The following is a 15,088-nucleotide window of genomic DNA, read 5'->3' as shown; positions in this document are numbered from 1 at the left end:
AAACAAACATGGCTGTACGTCTGCGCCTCTTTTTCTGTTTTGCTTGCTGTGCCATTTGCCAGCATGAATATGTTGAACAGAAATATGATGCGGGGCTTTTAGAAGTGAGAAAATAATTTTTATGAGAAAACCACTGAAAAACAGGACTAATTGCACTGGAATAACTGTTGACGACTTGAATCTTGAGCTGTTGGTTTTATTCCAGTCTGTGTCGCTGGTTTATGCTGGAAACCCTATATTTTCTCAGGTGCACATGTAAAAAAATAAAATAAAATAAAATAAAAAATCTATGTTTGAACTCCATGGCTCAGATGCGCCACACAAACACACTCACACCCGAGTCGATGCAATGTGACGGCTGTTGTTGTGTAACCAAGCCCAGTGACTCATGAAAGGAAGGAATGCGGCGCAGTGATGGGTTGAGGAGGAGGAAGAAGAGGAGGCCTGCCTGGGGAAGGTCTAGCAGAGACAGTCAGCTATGTTCCCAAAGTCATCTGGGGGAGAGATGTAGAGGAAGAGAAAGATGCTGAACGTTTGGTTTTGGGTCATGCCTCAACTGCGAGCGCTTGTCTGGACACTGAACCGCAAGTGAAGCGCAAATACATCTAAGCTTTGATGCAGCCATGACCGTGGTCAGACGAACCAGATGGTAGCCTAACCACATACAAATGTGAATCCATGAGAGTCAGTTACTCAGTGGAACAGGATGCAGATTTATAGGAAAAGCCTACTGAAATAAAATAAAATGAACTCCTCATAAAGAACTGTGCCTCAGCTTGCTTTCAACTGTACTCCCTTAAGAATCATTCACAATATGTGCCAAGTACAAAATTATACCTTGTTTGATTTCGTCTGCCTGTGTTTTTATATATATATTTGTATGTGTGTGTGTGTGCGTGTGTTTTGTGGATTTGTTTATATTGACTTTCCTCTTGGCCCAGGAGCCATTTGTTTTTCAGCAATGCGTAGGCAGTTTTGCTGGGATGGAAGTGCATGATATTTGCCTAGTACACATGCGCGCACACGTCCACATTTGCAGTCGTACATGCATAGATTCAGGCTGTGCCTCCGTGCCCGTGTTATCATCCAAAGAGGCAAACAGCCAGCCCCTGATTTAATAAGCTGCCTGGGGAGTAACAGAGAGGTGGGAAAGTACTATCAGCTGATAACTGTCCTCCCTGCAAGCCCATCTTTTTCCTCTTATAGCCTTGCCAAGAGAAAGCTTGGCTTTTCCTTGTGTTTTGTGTGAATGCGCATGCCGTGTGTGGGAGCGATCCCCTGCTGCCGGCTCCAGCCCACGTGTCTGTGGGCTGGAGCCGTGCTGGGCTGCCTCATTCTGGGTGTCAGACAGACAGCAGAGGAGAGCCCGCATATGGCGAAGGCAGGCCTGATCTCCAAGCTAAGGAGCATATGCACAGTCCCACACCCACTAATCGTGCACACAAAACGCGCGTCTGGCGTCATAGATGGCACTTCTGCCAAGCAGGAGGAATCCACGGCCCAGAGTACTGACAGAATCCCCGTCCCCGTTGTCCTCTCTCTTCTGCACTTCACATGGCCCACATAACACAACGATCACTGTTCACAAACTTGACAGCAACTCCAAAAGAGGCATCTCCAAAGTGCCGCAACAAACGGGAACAAAAGTATACCACAAAATTTAACAGAGCAACTGCTGCGCTGTGTTTTGACATTGTATTGCTTGCAATGGTTTTGAAAGAATGGGCATGCCGTCTCTGTCAACTCTTTGTATGTCAAACAGGCGAATGTTTCTAAGTTGTTTGAATTTTAACAAATTCAAATACGAGTTTGATGGATGCTGTCACCACGGTGACATTTGAACATTTTACTTCCTGCTGAAAGTTTAGAATACTCCCAGAAAAGATAGACACTGAAAAAAACAATTATTGGATTCCAATAATTGTTTTGTTTTTTTTCCAATAATTTTTGAGTCTATTTGAGTCTCAATTATTTTGAGTCTAATTCACATTATAAGAGTTTTATTATAACAATGACCGGATAGCACTTCCTATGATGTGTTCACTGATCCAAAAAGATCTGATTTTTAAAGTTTCTGACCATCTGTTCTGCTGTCAAAAGTTGTGGTCAGTTCTAGTCGAGGTGGAAAGCAGCTAATTTCTCAGTGCGCTTCTCATATTTAATGCATGACGTTCATAAGTCAATATCTGATTGTTCCTCTGGATCTGCGTTTTACTCTCAGATAAAATACGAAAGTTGTTTACTATTGATGACTTTCATGAAGTGTTAAAGTCTTACCTAATTTAGTTGTATTTTTTAGCATCATAAAAGTTTGGTTTTGAACATGTTTCACATTACTCAAACTTGGATTCTAAAAATTTAAATGTAATTCTCACTTAAAAAAAAAAATATTATAAACTTGTTTTTCCAAGTTGATGTTTCCACAGTTTATAATCAACTAATTCTCTTTCTTTTAGAAGAAGATGGATGCCACAATTTGGTGTGAACAGCAGGAAAGCTTTCAGGAAAGAGCTTCTCAGATGATTGGAAGCTGTTGCACCAATGCACCGTGCAGTTTTAGAAAAGAAACATTTCTTGCATCCCACCCCTGACTGTGCCACAATTTCCATCATGAGCCGATAAAAGTTCAGCCGTAGTGTACCAGTAAAGTTGTTTTTTAGATGGGAGGAAAGCGACAAAATGAAAGCAAGTGTTTCCTGGACGCTTTTAGACAATCACACTTAGTGGCAGGCAAAATACTCAAATGCAAAAATGCAGAAAATAAGATATAACCTATCCTAAAAGTACTCCAGAATGTATAATGACCCAGAATCAGAACAGGGATGATTTATGTTTTTACTAGAGTTTTTTGAGGAATCTAAATAGATTTCAGAAGATCAAAGTGAGTAAGACAGCAGCGTTCTGCAAGAAGCAAGAGCAAAACCGGCTCTAAACAACTTTAACTTGCCGTTCGGAGAGTTAAACATTGGTTAAACCTGACGATGTACCAGCAATTACAAAAATAATTTTACTATAATTCCAAGCTCAGAAGGGCCTGTTTTCATCTCATATTAAAACTATTCTCTTTGAAGGTGCATCAGTTACAGTTCAGAAGCCGGTGATTATGTGAAATCTGTGGTTTTTGCTTTGCTTTTGTTTGCTATTAGGGCAACAGTGCAGCCTTGGCTCTTGTGTTCCACAGGAGCCGAATAACAGGCATGCTTTGGGGTGGCCACAGTGACCCGCAGCCGACACCAATGATTGATCCCGGTGCAGGAATAAGTGCCTGCGAGCAGCTGAGCGCACCAGTCCACTGAAACGCAGCCAGGCGGAAAATTAGAAATCTCTTCATCCCTGGTCCATTTGAAATCCGATATCTCTCGTCTTCCTCTCACGCAGTCACCTTTCCTTGGCCAATATATCTGCTGTTAAATGATGTGTTTATGTGCACGCGCCGAACGGGCTGGGGATTGTTTTATCTTTGAGAGTTAAGAATGTGCATATGCCCAGTAAAACTTTCCATTCCTCCAAACACCTCATGGTCTACATTTAAAATGAAATGCATTTCTACATGCCAGCTTACAGTTGAGTGAGTTGAATTTGGTGCATCTGGTCTCCTCTGAATGCTGCAAGGCTAAGAAAAACAGCATTTCCCCCCCAACAAAGTTTGCTTGTCTTTACATTTTTCCCCCAATTTCATATTTAAAGTGAATAAGCCCATTTTATTATCAGATAAAGATCACCAAGGTGATTTTTTTTTTTATTACATTTTCAATTCTTCTTAGTTAGAGAAACTCTTCAAACCTAACAACTAATTGCTACATCCTGCTTTGCAGAGTCATTTTAATTTGGGCACATTTTAAATGTTTTTTAAAGTTCAGAACAATTTCCAAAAAGTTTTATAAGATGTTTTTTGTTGTTGTTGTTTTTTTCCCCCTGTAAATGGTCAGCAGTCGTTTGCTTCTTAAATTCTCCCATAGATTAAAGATATGAACGTTTCATTTTGTCCAACATGGTTCTGGTGGCTCTCCAGGTCTGGCAGTGATCAGAAAATCAAAGTAAAAAAAATATATGGTTAATAGCTGTTCATACATATATGATTTACCAAAGGCAGCAGGTTACTTTTTCACATCGGCTCAGGTTTTTCCATTTACAAGTGAAATCATAATTTGCTTGCTTCTCTTTCTGATATTAAAATTAGTTTCAATTATCTAAAACGTTTACTAAATGTGCCAAAAAAAAAAAAGTTAAACAAGAATATATTTGGAGGGCAAATATTTTAGTAAAATACATAACTTGCAAATAGATATTTCCTCTCTAATGTATTGTAGCTCCTGAACCTTCACTGTTGATCTGGTTGTATTTCTCCAGGTACGTCTGCCCAGGGCAACCCCCTCCTGGCCTCTCTCCCGGTGCCGGGGCGGCCTCTGCAGCCTCAGCTCGACCTCAAACACCTCCTACCCTTCAGACTCAATGGATCCTCACCCCTTAGCCTCTTTCCCAACTTTAATACGGTGAGTCTCGTATCACAAAAACTGAAACTGTGAGCTTAGAATAGAAAAATAAGTTAACAAATTCAGCCAAATTAAAGCTCCTCAGCTGAGCTTAAACGTGTTAATGAGTGAATGAACGCAACACTTAATTTTGTCCATCATATTATGATCTGTCTATTTTGTAAGCGGGCCTTTTGTTTAGGATATGATCTTCATTCAAGCGTATCTGCTGTGAAAACTGCTGTTGTCATGACGCCGTCTCCATCCACAGACGGGACCCTTGCCACCTGAACCGTCGGCAGCAAACCTCTTGGTTTTCATGCACCTCAGCGTGACGCTTACCTTGCCTCTGTGACTGGAATTAAAAGCTTGTGTCTTTGATCCTTTCTCTGCGCTCTATGCCCATTGTCATTTTGTGTGTGCATGCGTGCAGGCACTCCAGAAGTCTTTTGATCCTACTTTAACACCCTTGTTGTGTGTTGGGTTCACTGCTTTCATTGCACTTGAGAAAAGAAAAAAAAAAAAAAACTTCAGCTCTGTGGTCTATAAATGGAGGATAAGCTGCAGCTTTTACACTCCAGTATGTGTCTTTTTGGAGACTGGGAGGATGCAGACATATGGCTCGTTCTTTACAGCGGAGGACGTGTGGGAGGGGGGGTGGATGAGACAGATGTTTGCTGCGTGGCGTTCATGCATGGGGGGGGGGGGCCCCCAACCTGCTTGTGAAAAGTTCAGTCAATTCGTTTGCACCGTCGCCCACTAACTCCGCCTTGTAGAACAGCGACTACGCGAGTCGCAGAGGCAGCGTGGTAAACACTTATTCCTCTAACACCCTCATGTATTTATATTAGCAGTGCAAGCTGTGGGCTCAAGTCTCCTGTCAGTGTTTTGTCTGTGTTTCACTTTGGGGAAAATTGCTGGTTCTATTTCCAGTCCAATGCACGTGCCCTGTGGTTCTTTTCAAAATAATTTGTTACAGTCACACTTTGCTGCTTTTGCATTTACTTTTGCTCATTCTGCTAGACAAATAACAGTAATTGTTATGGCAACAGCTACTTTAGGAGAAAAACGCAATTTGAAGTGAAGGAAGTACATTGCCTTGGAACAATATTCACACCACTTGAATTTTTTTTCACCTCTTATCCACTCATAGTGACAGTTTTTAGGTGATTGACAAGCATAAAGTGGTGCATGATTGCAAAGTGGATGGAAAATGGTACATGTTTTTAATTTTCTTATGAAAAATTGAACAGTGTGGTATGTATCTCAGACACTTTTTTTACTTTAATACTCTAAATGTGGAGTAACCAAATGATTTCACATCTTACAAAGACATGGCTGTCGACCTAACCTCAGGGAAAGAAGAGCATTACTCAGAAAAATAGCCATAGTGACTTTGGAGGAGCAGCAGACAACTGCGGCCTAGCTGGAGAATCTTTTGACAACACAGTAATTAGTTTTGCACTCCTTTACGGCAGAGTTGCACGAAGAAGACCATTTGTTGAAAGTTTGGTGAAAGAAAAGGCATAAGAAGGCTTTCCCTTCTATCAAATATGGTGGTGGTAGTGTCATACTGTGGGCTTCTTTTGTTTAGCAGGAAAAAGGTTGCTATACAGAGCTATCCTCAAAGAAAACAGTTTGAAGAGGCAAAACTGGAGGCTGACTACGGAACGGCCCATTTTTCAGATTTTTCATGAAGACATGCATTGTCTCCCTTATGTCTCACAATTAGCTACTTTTTTTTATCAATCTTTCTTATGAAATCTAAATAAAAGTCATACAAGTTTTTTGTTTTAGTTTCAAATCACTCAAATGCAAACGATTGCTGTGAAAGTAGATATTCCACGAGAAAAACACAGCGACAAATTAGAGGTGGTATGAAGGAAGTAGGTCAGAGAACGTATGGAAGCCTTTTGACGGTGTAACAATATAACATCATATCACCGTTACTTCAGTGCCAGAACAAGATGATTACCCCTGTTAAGCACGGCCTGGCAGTGCAGCTGCAGCATTAATCACAGCATCCATTCAGCTTGGAGTCCCAAGTTCTTTTAGTCCTGATAAGGCATCCGCTGCAGCCTCCATTTCCAGAGGGGAAGATGAATGCACCTGTCTTCAAACCCAAATAGTCTCCAGTTACCCTGGTGTCCCTTCTTATACAGTGCCTTCACATCTCTGTCTGCTTCTTTCTCTCAACCTTTACCGAAACCTCAGCACGGACTGAGCCGCCTGGCGCAGGACAAGTCCTGTCTGCGCCTGAATGGCAGGGGAGAGTGAAGCACTGGGACAAAAGAGGCATTTATAGCCGTCGGTTCAGGATGGCTGCAGACAGACAATGGACACATTCTTCAGTTCCTAAAACAAATATCTGTGAGTGCAGCCTGCCCTGAAGAGCTGGACAGAGGGCAGCAGGACTGGGAGAGCTACATTTCAGTGGTTGTGCTGTAGCTGGCGAGGAGAAAAGCAAAAGTTTACTCCCAGAGGTAGCTTTGAGTCATACAACACAGACCAAAATAGAGCAGCTAAATAGTCTACCCTGGGGGAGACACACCACCAGCACGGAGGTATCTTTGTCAGGTGTGTTGATAGTGCCTCTCACACCTGGCCCTGAGGAATCCGTGGTAAACCGACTCCGTTCTTTACGAGGTAGCAGCTGCTTCGAACACAACGCAGCTTTGGAAGGATCTGAGGCAGCATCCGAGTCAATGCTATCAATATAGCAACACTCCTTGATCTCTGGGCAGCTGGGGCTGACAGCGGTGTCACCACGTCGGGTTCCGAGGACGTGTCGGTGCAACTAAAAGTGAGAACAACCCACTCCTCGGCTATCCTCTCATGCAAGCCAAGGAACGGACGGGGTCAGGCCCTGTGCCAGCTGAGGATAAGATCAAGGATGACTGTGAAATTTTATACCCGTCTGAAGGGTGTCGTGATGGAATCAGCTGTCATTCTGGACTGTAGAGCCTTTAATGAAGCCTTTTGCTTTGTTTGCTGTTCATAATATACCACGAGGGACTTTCTACTGTCTGTTCACCGGATGTTAAATCTATATTAGTCTGTTTAAGTGATTGATAATGACGTAAATAGACATATTTATGTGATTGGGGTAAATTCTTCTATGAATTACTTTGTCTTTTTGCAGATAAGGAGCAGTTTCACAAATTTGGCTCGTTAACATTCAGCATTTGATCCCTTAAATGAAAAAAATGTGAGACGACACAACTCCTTGTTTTGTCTCACGTGAAAGAAAGTCATGCAGCTACAGACAGCTTTCGTGTAAACAAAATGATACAATAATAACCTGGAAGGTCACAAACGTGTGGTTTTGAGAAATTATTTATTATTTTGAGGAAGACCCTTTATTTTGGCTGAACTGAAGGTTTATTATGGCTAAATCACAATATTTAGCTAACCAGATAAAATGGTAATGTTACAAAAATACTCCCAAATTACTGATTAAAATTTATTGCATAATCCACAAGGTTTCAGGTGTGAACACATATTACCTAATCAGTGCCACTAATTGTTTTGTCAATAAATTCTGAGTTTCTAGATCAATAAATATACAACGATTAAAGCCTGGATGTAGAACTTTTTGAAACCTCGTGTTTAGCTTGCACATACTTGTTGTTTTCATGACATTTTTTAATATGGAGCAATCTTAAACAAACCTTAAATTGAAAGCTATTGTTGTAGTGGGAAGAGATATAACATTGCATTGTACTAAAAATATCCAGGTAAAATACAACACATCTCTTTCTAAGGATTTGTAATCAAAATTCAGCCACCGGTAACAATGCTTTTTTTGTGTGTGTGTGGCTGAAAAATGCGTTCAATATCAAGAAAAGCCCATCATGCAGAGATACTGAGGTATTCAGCTCATATCAAATAGCGGCAGCATGCTGATTAACAAAGAAAAGTTGTTATTTGTTCCAGATTTATGCCTTAAATCCTACTCAGCTGTCACCAAGGGAACATCTCGGCATGATTCTTTGTTTCATGCCTGTTTTTTCATGATGATGGGACGTGATGTGAGGATCTTTTTCTCTTCATGCACTTTGGCTGCATGCAGGGTAACCCCAAGGGAGAGATATCTTTTGATCCTAACGTTACTTTATGGCTGACGTTCAGCGCATTCCAGGAGTTGCACTGTGTTGGCTTTCTGCGATCTGAAAGCATATTTTGAAAGAATATGAACCTGTCAGATGAATTTGATTCACTCATTAGTTAAAAATTGCCACGTCAGAAGTTTTAAGACCGAGTCAAAATTGTTCAGCACAAACCTACAAAATCTGAGTTTCAGACGACTGAAGCAAAAAGCCGAAACTGGTCAGTGCAGACACAGAGGGAGTTTTAAACTTCCTTAATCAGCTGGAAGCAACTGAGAAAGTGGAAAGTGAGGAATTTGCATTTCTGCTCTGCTAAGCAAGCATACATTTAAAATGAAACATAACTTGACTTGAAAATAATAAAGAACAAAGGACCAGCAGTCTTAGCTTGATTTTTTTTTTTTTTTTTTTTTTTGGTCTCCGTTATCGAAAATAATCTCATTAGACGTCAGACCACAAAAACTTTGTGTGAATGGAGTTGTTTTGCAATTATTAAGAACTGAGATACCTGCAACAATAAATTAAGTGCATAACTTCCAGTCATTAGGAGGCACGTATGACGCAATCCCAGATGTCTGCGTTATGTGAAGGCACAAGCAGCAGAAGGGGGAAGTGTTTTCACCTGTTCAACAGCAGCAACATTTTTATATATAACTCCCAGTTGAGTCTTGTAAAGTTATAACTTTCAGAAAGTGATAATTGCACCAGAGATTATCATCCAACAAATTTAGATGAACAGTTTTACATGTGCAGCCCTTTAACACACAGTGCAAATCTGCAAATAAGAAGGCCAACTTGTTGTGTTTAAAAGTGTTGACTGCAGTAATGTTCTAAATCACTAAAGGCTTAATTCAGTAATAATGCATCGCACTTTAATCCAGACACTCTAAGCCAAATTTCAAACTATGTCCAAAGTTTGACTTGAGATCTGACCACAACTCTGGAATGGAGGGCAAATGTTCCCATCAGCACCAGACAACCTGACTGCACCCATCTATTGGTATTGGCATTTATTGGTACATCAATTGATGTCGACAAAAGATTTACAATGATTCACAACACTCTTGTAAAAGACATTTTTAATCTCAATGAGATTTTTTTTTTATTTCCTCGTTAGATGAATGTTGAATATTCAGACTTGTTTGTTCACTTTTATGAAATATTGGTTGTTTAGTTATTCTTTTTATCAGGAAAAGGGGAGAATAAAATCACTGTTAGTAGTGTTAAGTGCAGACTATTATATTGCACTGTTTCATTGTGTCATTATCCAATATCTTCACTGATTTCACATCATGACAAAAAGCCTCTAGAAAAAAGAACTATTGTAAAATGAATTAACTTTGTGGTCATTTTTACTGAAGTGCTAGTATTATTTATTTAGTCCTCCTTAGAGCAAAATTAATGAATACTTTATGCAGTCTATTTACTGCATGCATATTTAATGAGTATTTGCAATATTTGCTTTTGCAGAGATTGATTTTGCATCGTCTGCCACTGTGTTTTAGACTCTGCAAAAGTGTAGCCTCTTGGCTTGACAGGAACATGCTGCTTGTGTTGATTTTTGCTCTCTGTGTCTCAGATGGACCCTGTCCAGAAGGCAGTGATTAACCACACGTTTGGGGTCCCTCAGCCCCTCAAGAAGAAACAGATCATCTCCTGCAACATCTGCCACCTGCGCTTCAACTCAACGGTAAGAAAAGATTTGTTGTTGTTTTTTTTTTCTGTAAGAGGAAGATGGGGGAAGTGTAGCAATAAAAGGAAGAAAGAGACATTATGCTTTTTTGACTGCATAATGTGCACTGACTGCATCGCCCTGAGTAAATAATGGGTCTACCTCAAGAGAAAATTGCACTTTGGAATTGTAGTATTTTTCTTCAATGTTTGTTTTCACTGGAAAAAGAATGTTTCTATGATATGCCAAGGAATCATGGAAAACACTAAGAACATCTAAGGAGTCATTGCTGCAATGTAAACATTACTGTTTTGTGTTGTTGTTTTTCTAATGAAACTTTGCAAAGGTGCAAAAAAAGTTGTGCTGCCATATTCTTTAAAAAAAGAAGCTTTGTTCTCCAACATTTGCAAATATGCTTTGCTCCTTTAATACTGTAATTGTCCAATAATAATCCTTAAACCTAACCCTAAATTCTGTGAGCACTGAACTGCCTGACATTCAGCTGAATTTTGTTGGATGTCCACTCCTTGGAAGTCGGGGAACTATATCAGATATGGTAGGATTTTACTATTTGGTATAATCTTTCTCACTGTAAAATAATGGAATTCAGCTAAACTGGAAATTTAGTTCTCCAACGTTGTTGCTGACGTTTTCTCTTTTCCATTATAGAACAATGTAACCCGGAACTCCAGACTAACAAAATTCTTTCTTTGACAGACGTGTTCAAATCAGTCAAGTACATTTTATTTGCGTCATCTGGCTGCTACTTTCCATTCTTAATTTCAAGCATTTTCTTGGAGTAAATCAGACGTTGTTTTCTGTTTCAAACTGAATTGTGGTTTGCTGGAGCCGTGATTAGGTCAAAAAGGCAAAAAGCAATATTCAATCAGCTGAACTGGGTTCTTATTTTGTTCATTTAAATGAGATGAACACATATGAGGTGAAAAATTCCACTAAATACCTTTAATTTTGTGGTTGTTGTGTCAAAATGTGAAAAAATGGGGGATGGATACGTTTGCAGTGCAAGTTTATTTACATCAGTGCTCATTGCTTTGCTTGCTCTTTTTTTTTTTTTTTTTTGAAAGCCTTTTCTTGAGGATATATTTCTCTAATGACCACTTCCTTTCTCTTGTGTGTTTTTGGTGTCTAATATGCATGTGGGACCTGATTGAAATATGGGTTCAAGATACTGATGATCTTGCTCTCTCTATACATCTATATCTTTTATTCTTCTATATAAAATCTGGCGTCTCTCTGATTAACCAAAGCAGCTGGCAGTACAGTTTAACTTCTGTGTCTATTTTTCACTAGAGCCTGGACTCGGAGGCTCTTTAAGTGAGTGGAATGGAGCTAGCTTTTCACCCACTCAGCGTGTATATATGTCCACGCGATGTGTACAGCCCCCCCACCCACGTTTCCTTTCATCCCAGGGATTTCTTGATCACTGGACGATCTGGAATCCTTTTGATGAGCAGCACATCCTCTTGTAGTTTCTCTTGACTGAGCCGCAGCTCATTTCACGCCTTGTCCTTCTGCCTCCTTTGAGACCCAATTGGATGGCTGCCGGTGAGGAAGCTGAACTATTCACAACAGGCTGTGGAGTCGGATGACATGCTTATGTATTTTTTTTGTCTGAGTTGGTTTCTCTGAGCTAATGCTACCTGAGCAGCAATCAGTCGTGTTGGTGACTCTCAGGTGATCAGATTTACTGCCGTTTTGCTCCGAGTGAGAAAAGTCTTGATGAATTTGCCTGTCTGTTATGTTTTTCCTGGATGTTTTCATTTGATCACAGAATGTCTCCTCTTTCTTTTTTAGTTGCTGCAGAAATGGTAAACCGCTGCCAATATGATACTACCCAGAGCTCAAAATATGCAAAACAGAACTCATGCTAAATCCACTTTCCTTCCTACATTCCTCACTCTGAATCCTTAGCAGTGGGGAAAATGCTCACCTTGTTTGGCTTTTCGTGTTGTTTGTGGTGATTTTAAAGATTTACTCCCAAGCATGTAGCTCTTTAAGCCCAAAATGATGTTTTGTTCACACCGGCGGCTGATGAGCGCTGATCCCCAGAGGTTGTCTTAGCCTTTAATGAGTGATCTGTGCATTGATTTCTTTGCTATTTTTATGTGCCATTGCTTTGCGTAACAACGTGGCTTTTGTTCTCCGACTGAACAGGGTCACGGGAGTGATGAAAATGGAAACGTAAATTGCCGTCCACTCGAAAGGAAATTTGCGTGCTTTTATTGCTGCAGTGTAGTCAGTCAGGATGTGTTTTGAGTCTGATTTGTGTTTGTGTGCTTATGAGAGCCTTAAATGTGTGTAACATTAGTATGTATTGCCAAGTGTGTCTGGGTTCTGCAGAGGCTGACTCTCACAGTGCACATTAATAGGGTAGTTGTAGAGATGGAATCCTCTCTCTTGTTGCATATTACACATGCAATTATACCTCTGGCCTCCCAGTGTGCCAGCTCTGTTATCAGGTGGAAACAGACTCTCCTTCTTGCAGCCTCCGGATGCCTGTGACAGAGAATTTTTGGGCAAGTGCATTTGAACATTTCTTGCACACGGGCTCTGGTCTTTGCAGCAGATATGGCAGTTGGTCCTCTATGCTTCTTTCCGCTAACATGTCTTTTTCTTCTTTTCCATTTGCCCACAGAACCAAGCAGAGGCCCACTATAAAGGCCACAAACATGCCCGGAAACTCAAAGCCATGGAGGCCCAGAAGAACAGGCAGCGACGAGGTGGAGATACCTCAACTACAGGGAAGGAGCGAGAGCGGGACCGAGAACGAGACCGAAACAAGACGACCCCTTCTGATGCAGCTCTCCCAGCACCTATAGATACAAGCTTAGTAAAAGAAACAAGTAGGTGCACATATAGAAAGTGAGAAAGTCAACCCTGAGACTGGAATTCATTTCTCTGCCATCTTCACATTGTGAATGAACTCTAACACATTTTCTTCCCTTATTTTATTTTAAACCCATCTGGTAGCCCTCAAATTAGAGACAGACTTTTAAAATACATTTTGTGTACTTTATCTTTTATCATTCCTACTTCAAAGCACTTTTTCAAAGCTTATGATGTCTGGGCTGCTCTTTAATTTGTAATTGGTAGGACACCGAAAATGAGAAGCAACTGCTAAAGCACAACTCCTTCTGTTTTTCTGTATCAATCGAAGCTAAAATGAAATTATTTTATAGCTTTAGTATACCTGCTGAAATACAGTATATGGATATAAAAACATTTAAAAAGAAAAACAGAATGTTAAGTCAAAAATTACTCTGCAACTACAAGCTTTTCTAGGTTTCCTCTAATTGTTGATAATGCCTCGCTTGAAGTTCCAAAGCATTAGAAAAATCTTTCTGGCCGTTTCCGGACTGAAAGTTGTCAATGACTTTATTTTCTTGTCCATTCTTGATTTTATTGTTTTGTTTTTGTCTAGATCGGGGTCTGGTATATTTCTCTTTGGTGCAATTCAAAGAGAAATACACCAGACATATAGCCAGACAGGTTCCATTTGAGTGATTTCTTGACTCTACAGGTCTTTCGATGATCCAGCCCTGGTGTGTCTAACGAAACTGAACGCAAACATTGTGGCTCAGTTTCTGATGATCTAATTAAGGGAGCAATTACTCTGGTTTATTGTCCAATATTAAAAGTAGTTACAGTTATAATAGTGATGAATGGTGACATACAATCAGCTGTCAGTCTGTAAATTAAGCTGAAAGACTTCATCACTTCAACTTAAAAAATGTTAACAGGTGAAGTGACGGTAGCAGAAATGTTTGGCTAAAAGCTGCTATGAAACTACTGTCACTCTAAGGAAACTACACAAAAGATTTTGGCATGGAGTTACCAAAAATCAGCAAGACCTTAGTTTTTTTTTAGATATTATGGGATTGACACCTATTTTCCAGATTCCTAATAGTTAGTTGCCCTAGTTAGCCTTTCAAAGTCTCTCGTCAGAAGTTTAGCTGCAACGTTATTTAAATGACGGCGTTAGGTGCAGACATCAAACTTTGGATTTGACTGCATTTTTTTTTTTTTTAGTTATTCTGTTTGAAGATTTGTATGAAAAGCATTGAAGGCCATGCTTAATTAAGTTCAATTGGATGAGGATGGGATATGTAGAAGTAAATTAACAAACTTTCATTCTAAGTAAAGCACTTATGAGTTCACTGCTCTCAGCCTTGTGTCTAACGTTAGGTTCCAAAGTTTTCAGACTGCAAGAACGGTCCGAGATGTTGCGTAAACAACCAGGCTTGCTGAGATCGATTGGACTCTCTCTGTTCTTTGTTACCCCGTTTTTTTTTTTTTCTTGATTTCAATTTCTTGACTCCCCATTACTCTCTTCTGCTCCCACCCTATTGAAGTTGGAATGAGAGGATGGTGACAGGACCCGAATCGGTGTGTTTGAGCACAATAACGGCACAAAGTGCTGAATGAGCCATGACGGAGCAGAGCGGTGCAGAGGGGTTTCGTTTTTAATGGGCTGTCAAAAAAAAAAAAAAAAAAAACTAAAGCTGAACAATATCAAAGACACTCATCTACTCCTACAAAAAAAAGTTCAGCTGTTCATACTTTAGTGGTGCCAATATAGATATCTAGTGCTTTACAAAAGGAAATGTGGTTCTTTTTTGTTTTCAACAAGAAAAATAAATGTAAACCTTTCCACTGCAGACAGCTGCACCTTGACTTCTAAGAACCTGAATTGTTTCTTTGGCATTTTGACTGCTACGTAAACCCCATTAGCTTCTCATATTGCACTTGTCTGGATCCAGACTTTTCATTTATCATTTTGAAGCAAGGGGACTGTGCCAGTGCTATAGCAGTTT

At 40.1% G+C, this 15,088-nt stretch overlaps 1 protein-coding gene across 3 annotated transcripts in view; it reads left to right on the top strand.

Moving 5' to 3' along the window:
- The window catches only part of znf385c (zinc finger protein 385C), a 150,807-nt gene that overhangs the window by 120,094 nt on the left and 15,625 nt on the right, over positions 1 to 15,088 (top strand). For all 3 annotated transcript variants that reach the window (XM_015037846.1, XM_015037847.1, XM_015037848.1), the window contains 3 exons: positions 4,351 to 4,493; positions 10,161 to 10,271; positions 12,910 to 13,117. In XM_015037846.1, the coding sequence (XP_014893332.1) occupies positions 4,351 to 4,493; positions 10,161 to 10,271; positions 12,910 to 13,117 (462 nt within the window). The remainder of the gene's footprint in view (positions 1 to 4,350; positions 4,494 to 10,160; positions 10,272 to 12,909; positions 13,118 to 15,088) is intronic.

The sequence above is a fragment of the Poecilia latipinna genome, unplaced genomic scaffold, assembly GCF_001443285.1.
Source record: "Poecilia latipinna isolate Pla-1442-1.1 unplaced genomic scaffold, P_latipinna-1.0 Scaffold420, whole genome shotgun sequence".
NCBI lineage: Eukaryota > Metazoa > Chordata > Actinopteri > Cyprinodontiformes > Poeciliidae > Poecilia > Poecilia latipinna.
This window is presented reverse-complemented; position numbering and strand designations above follow the sequence as displayed.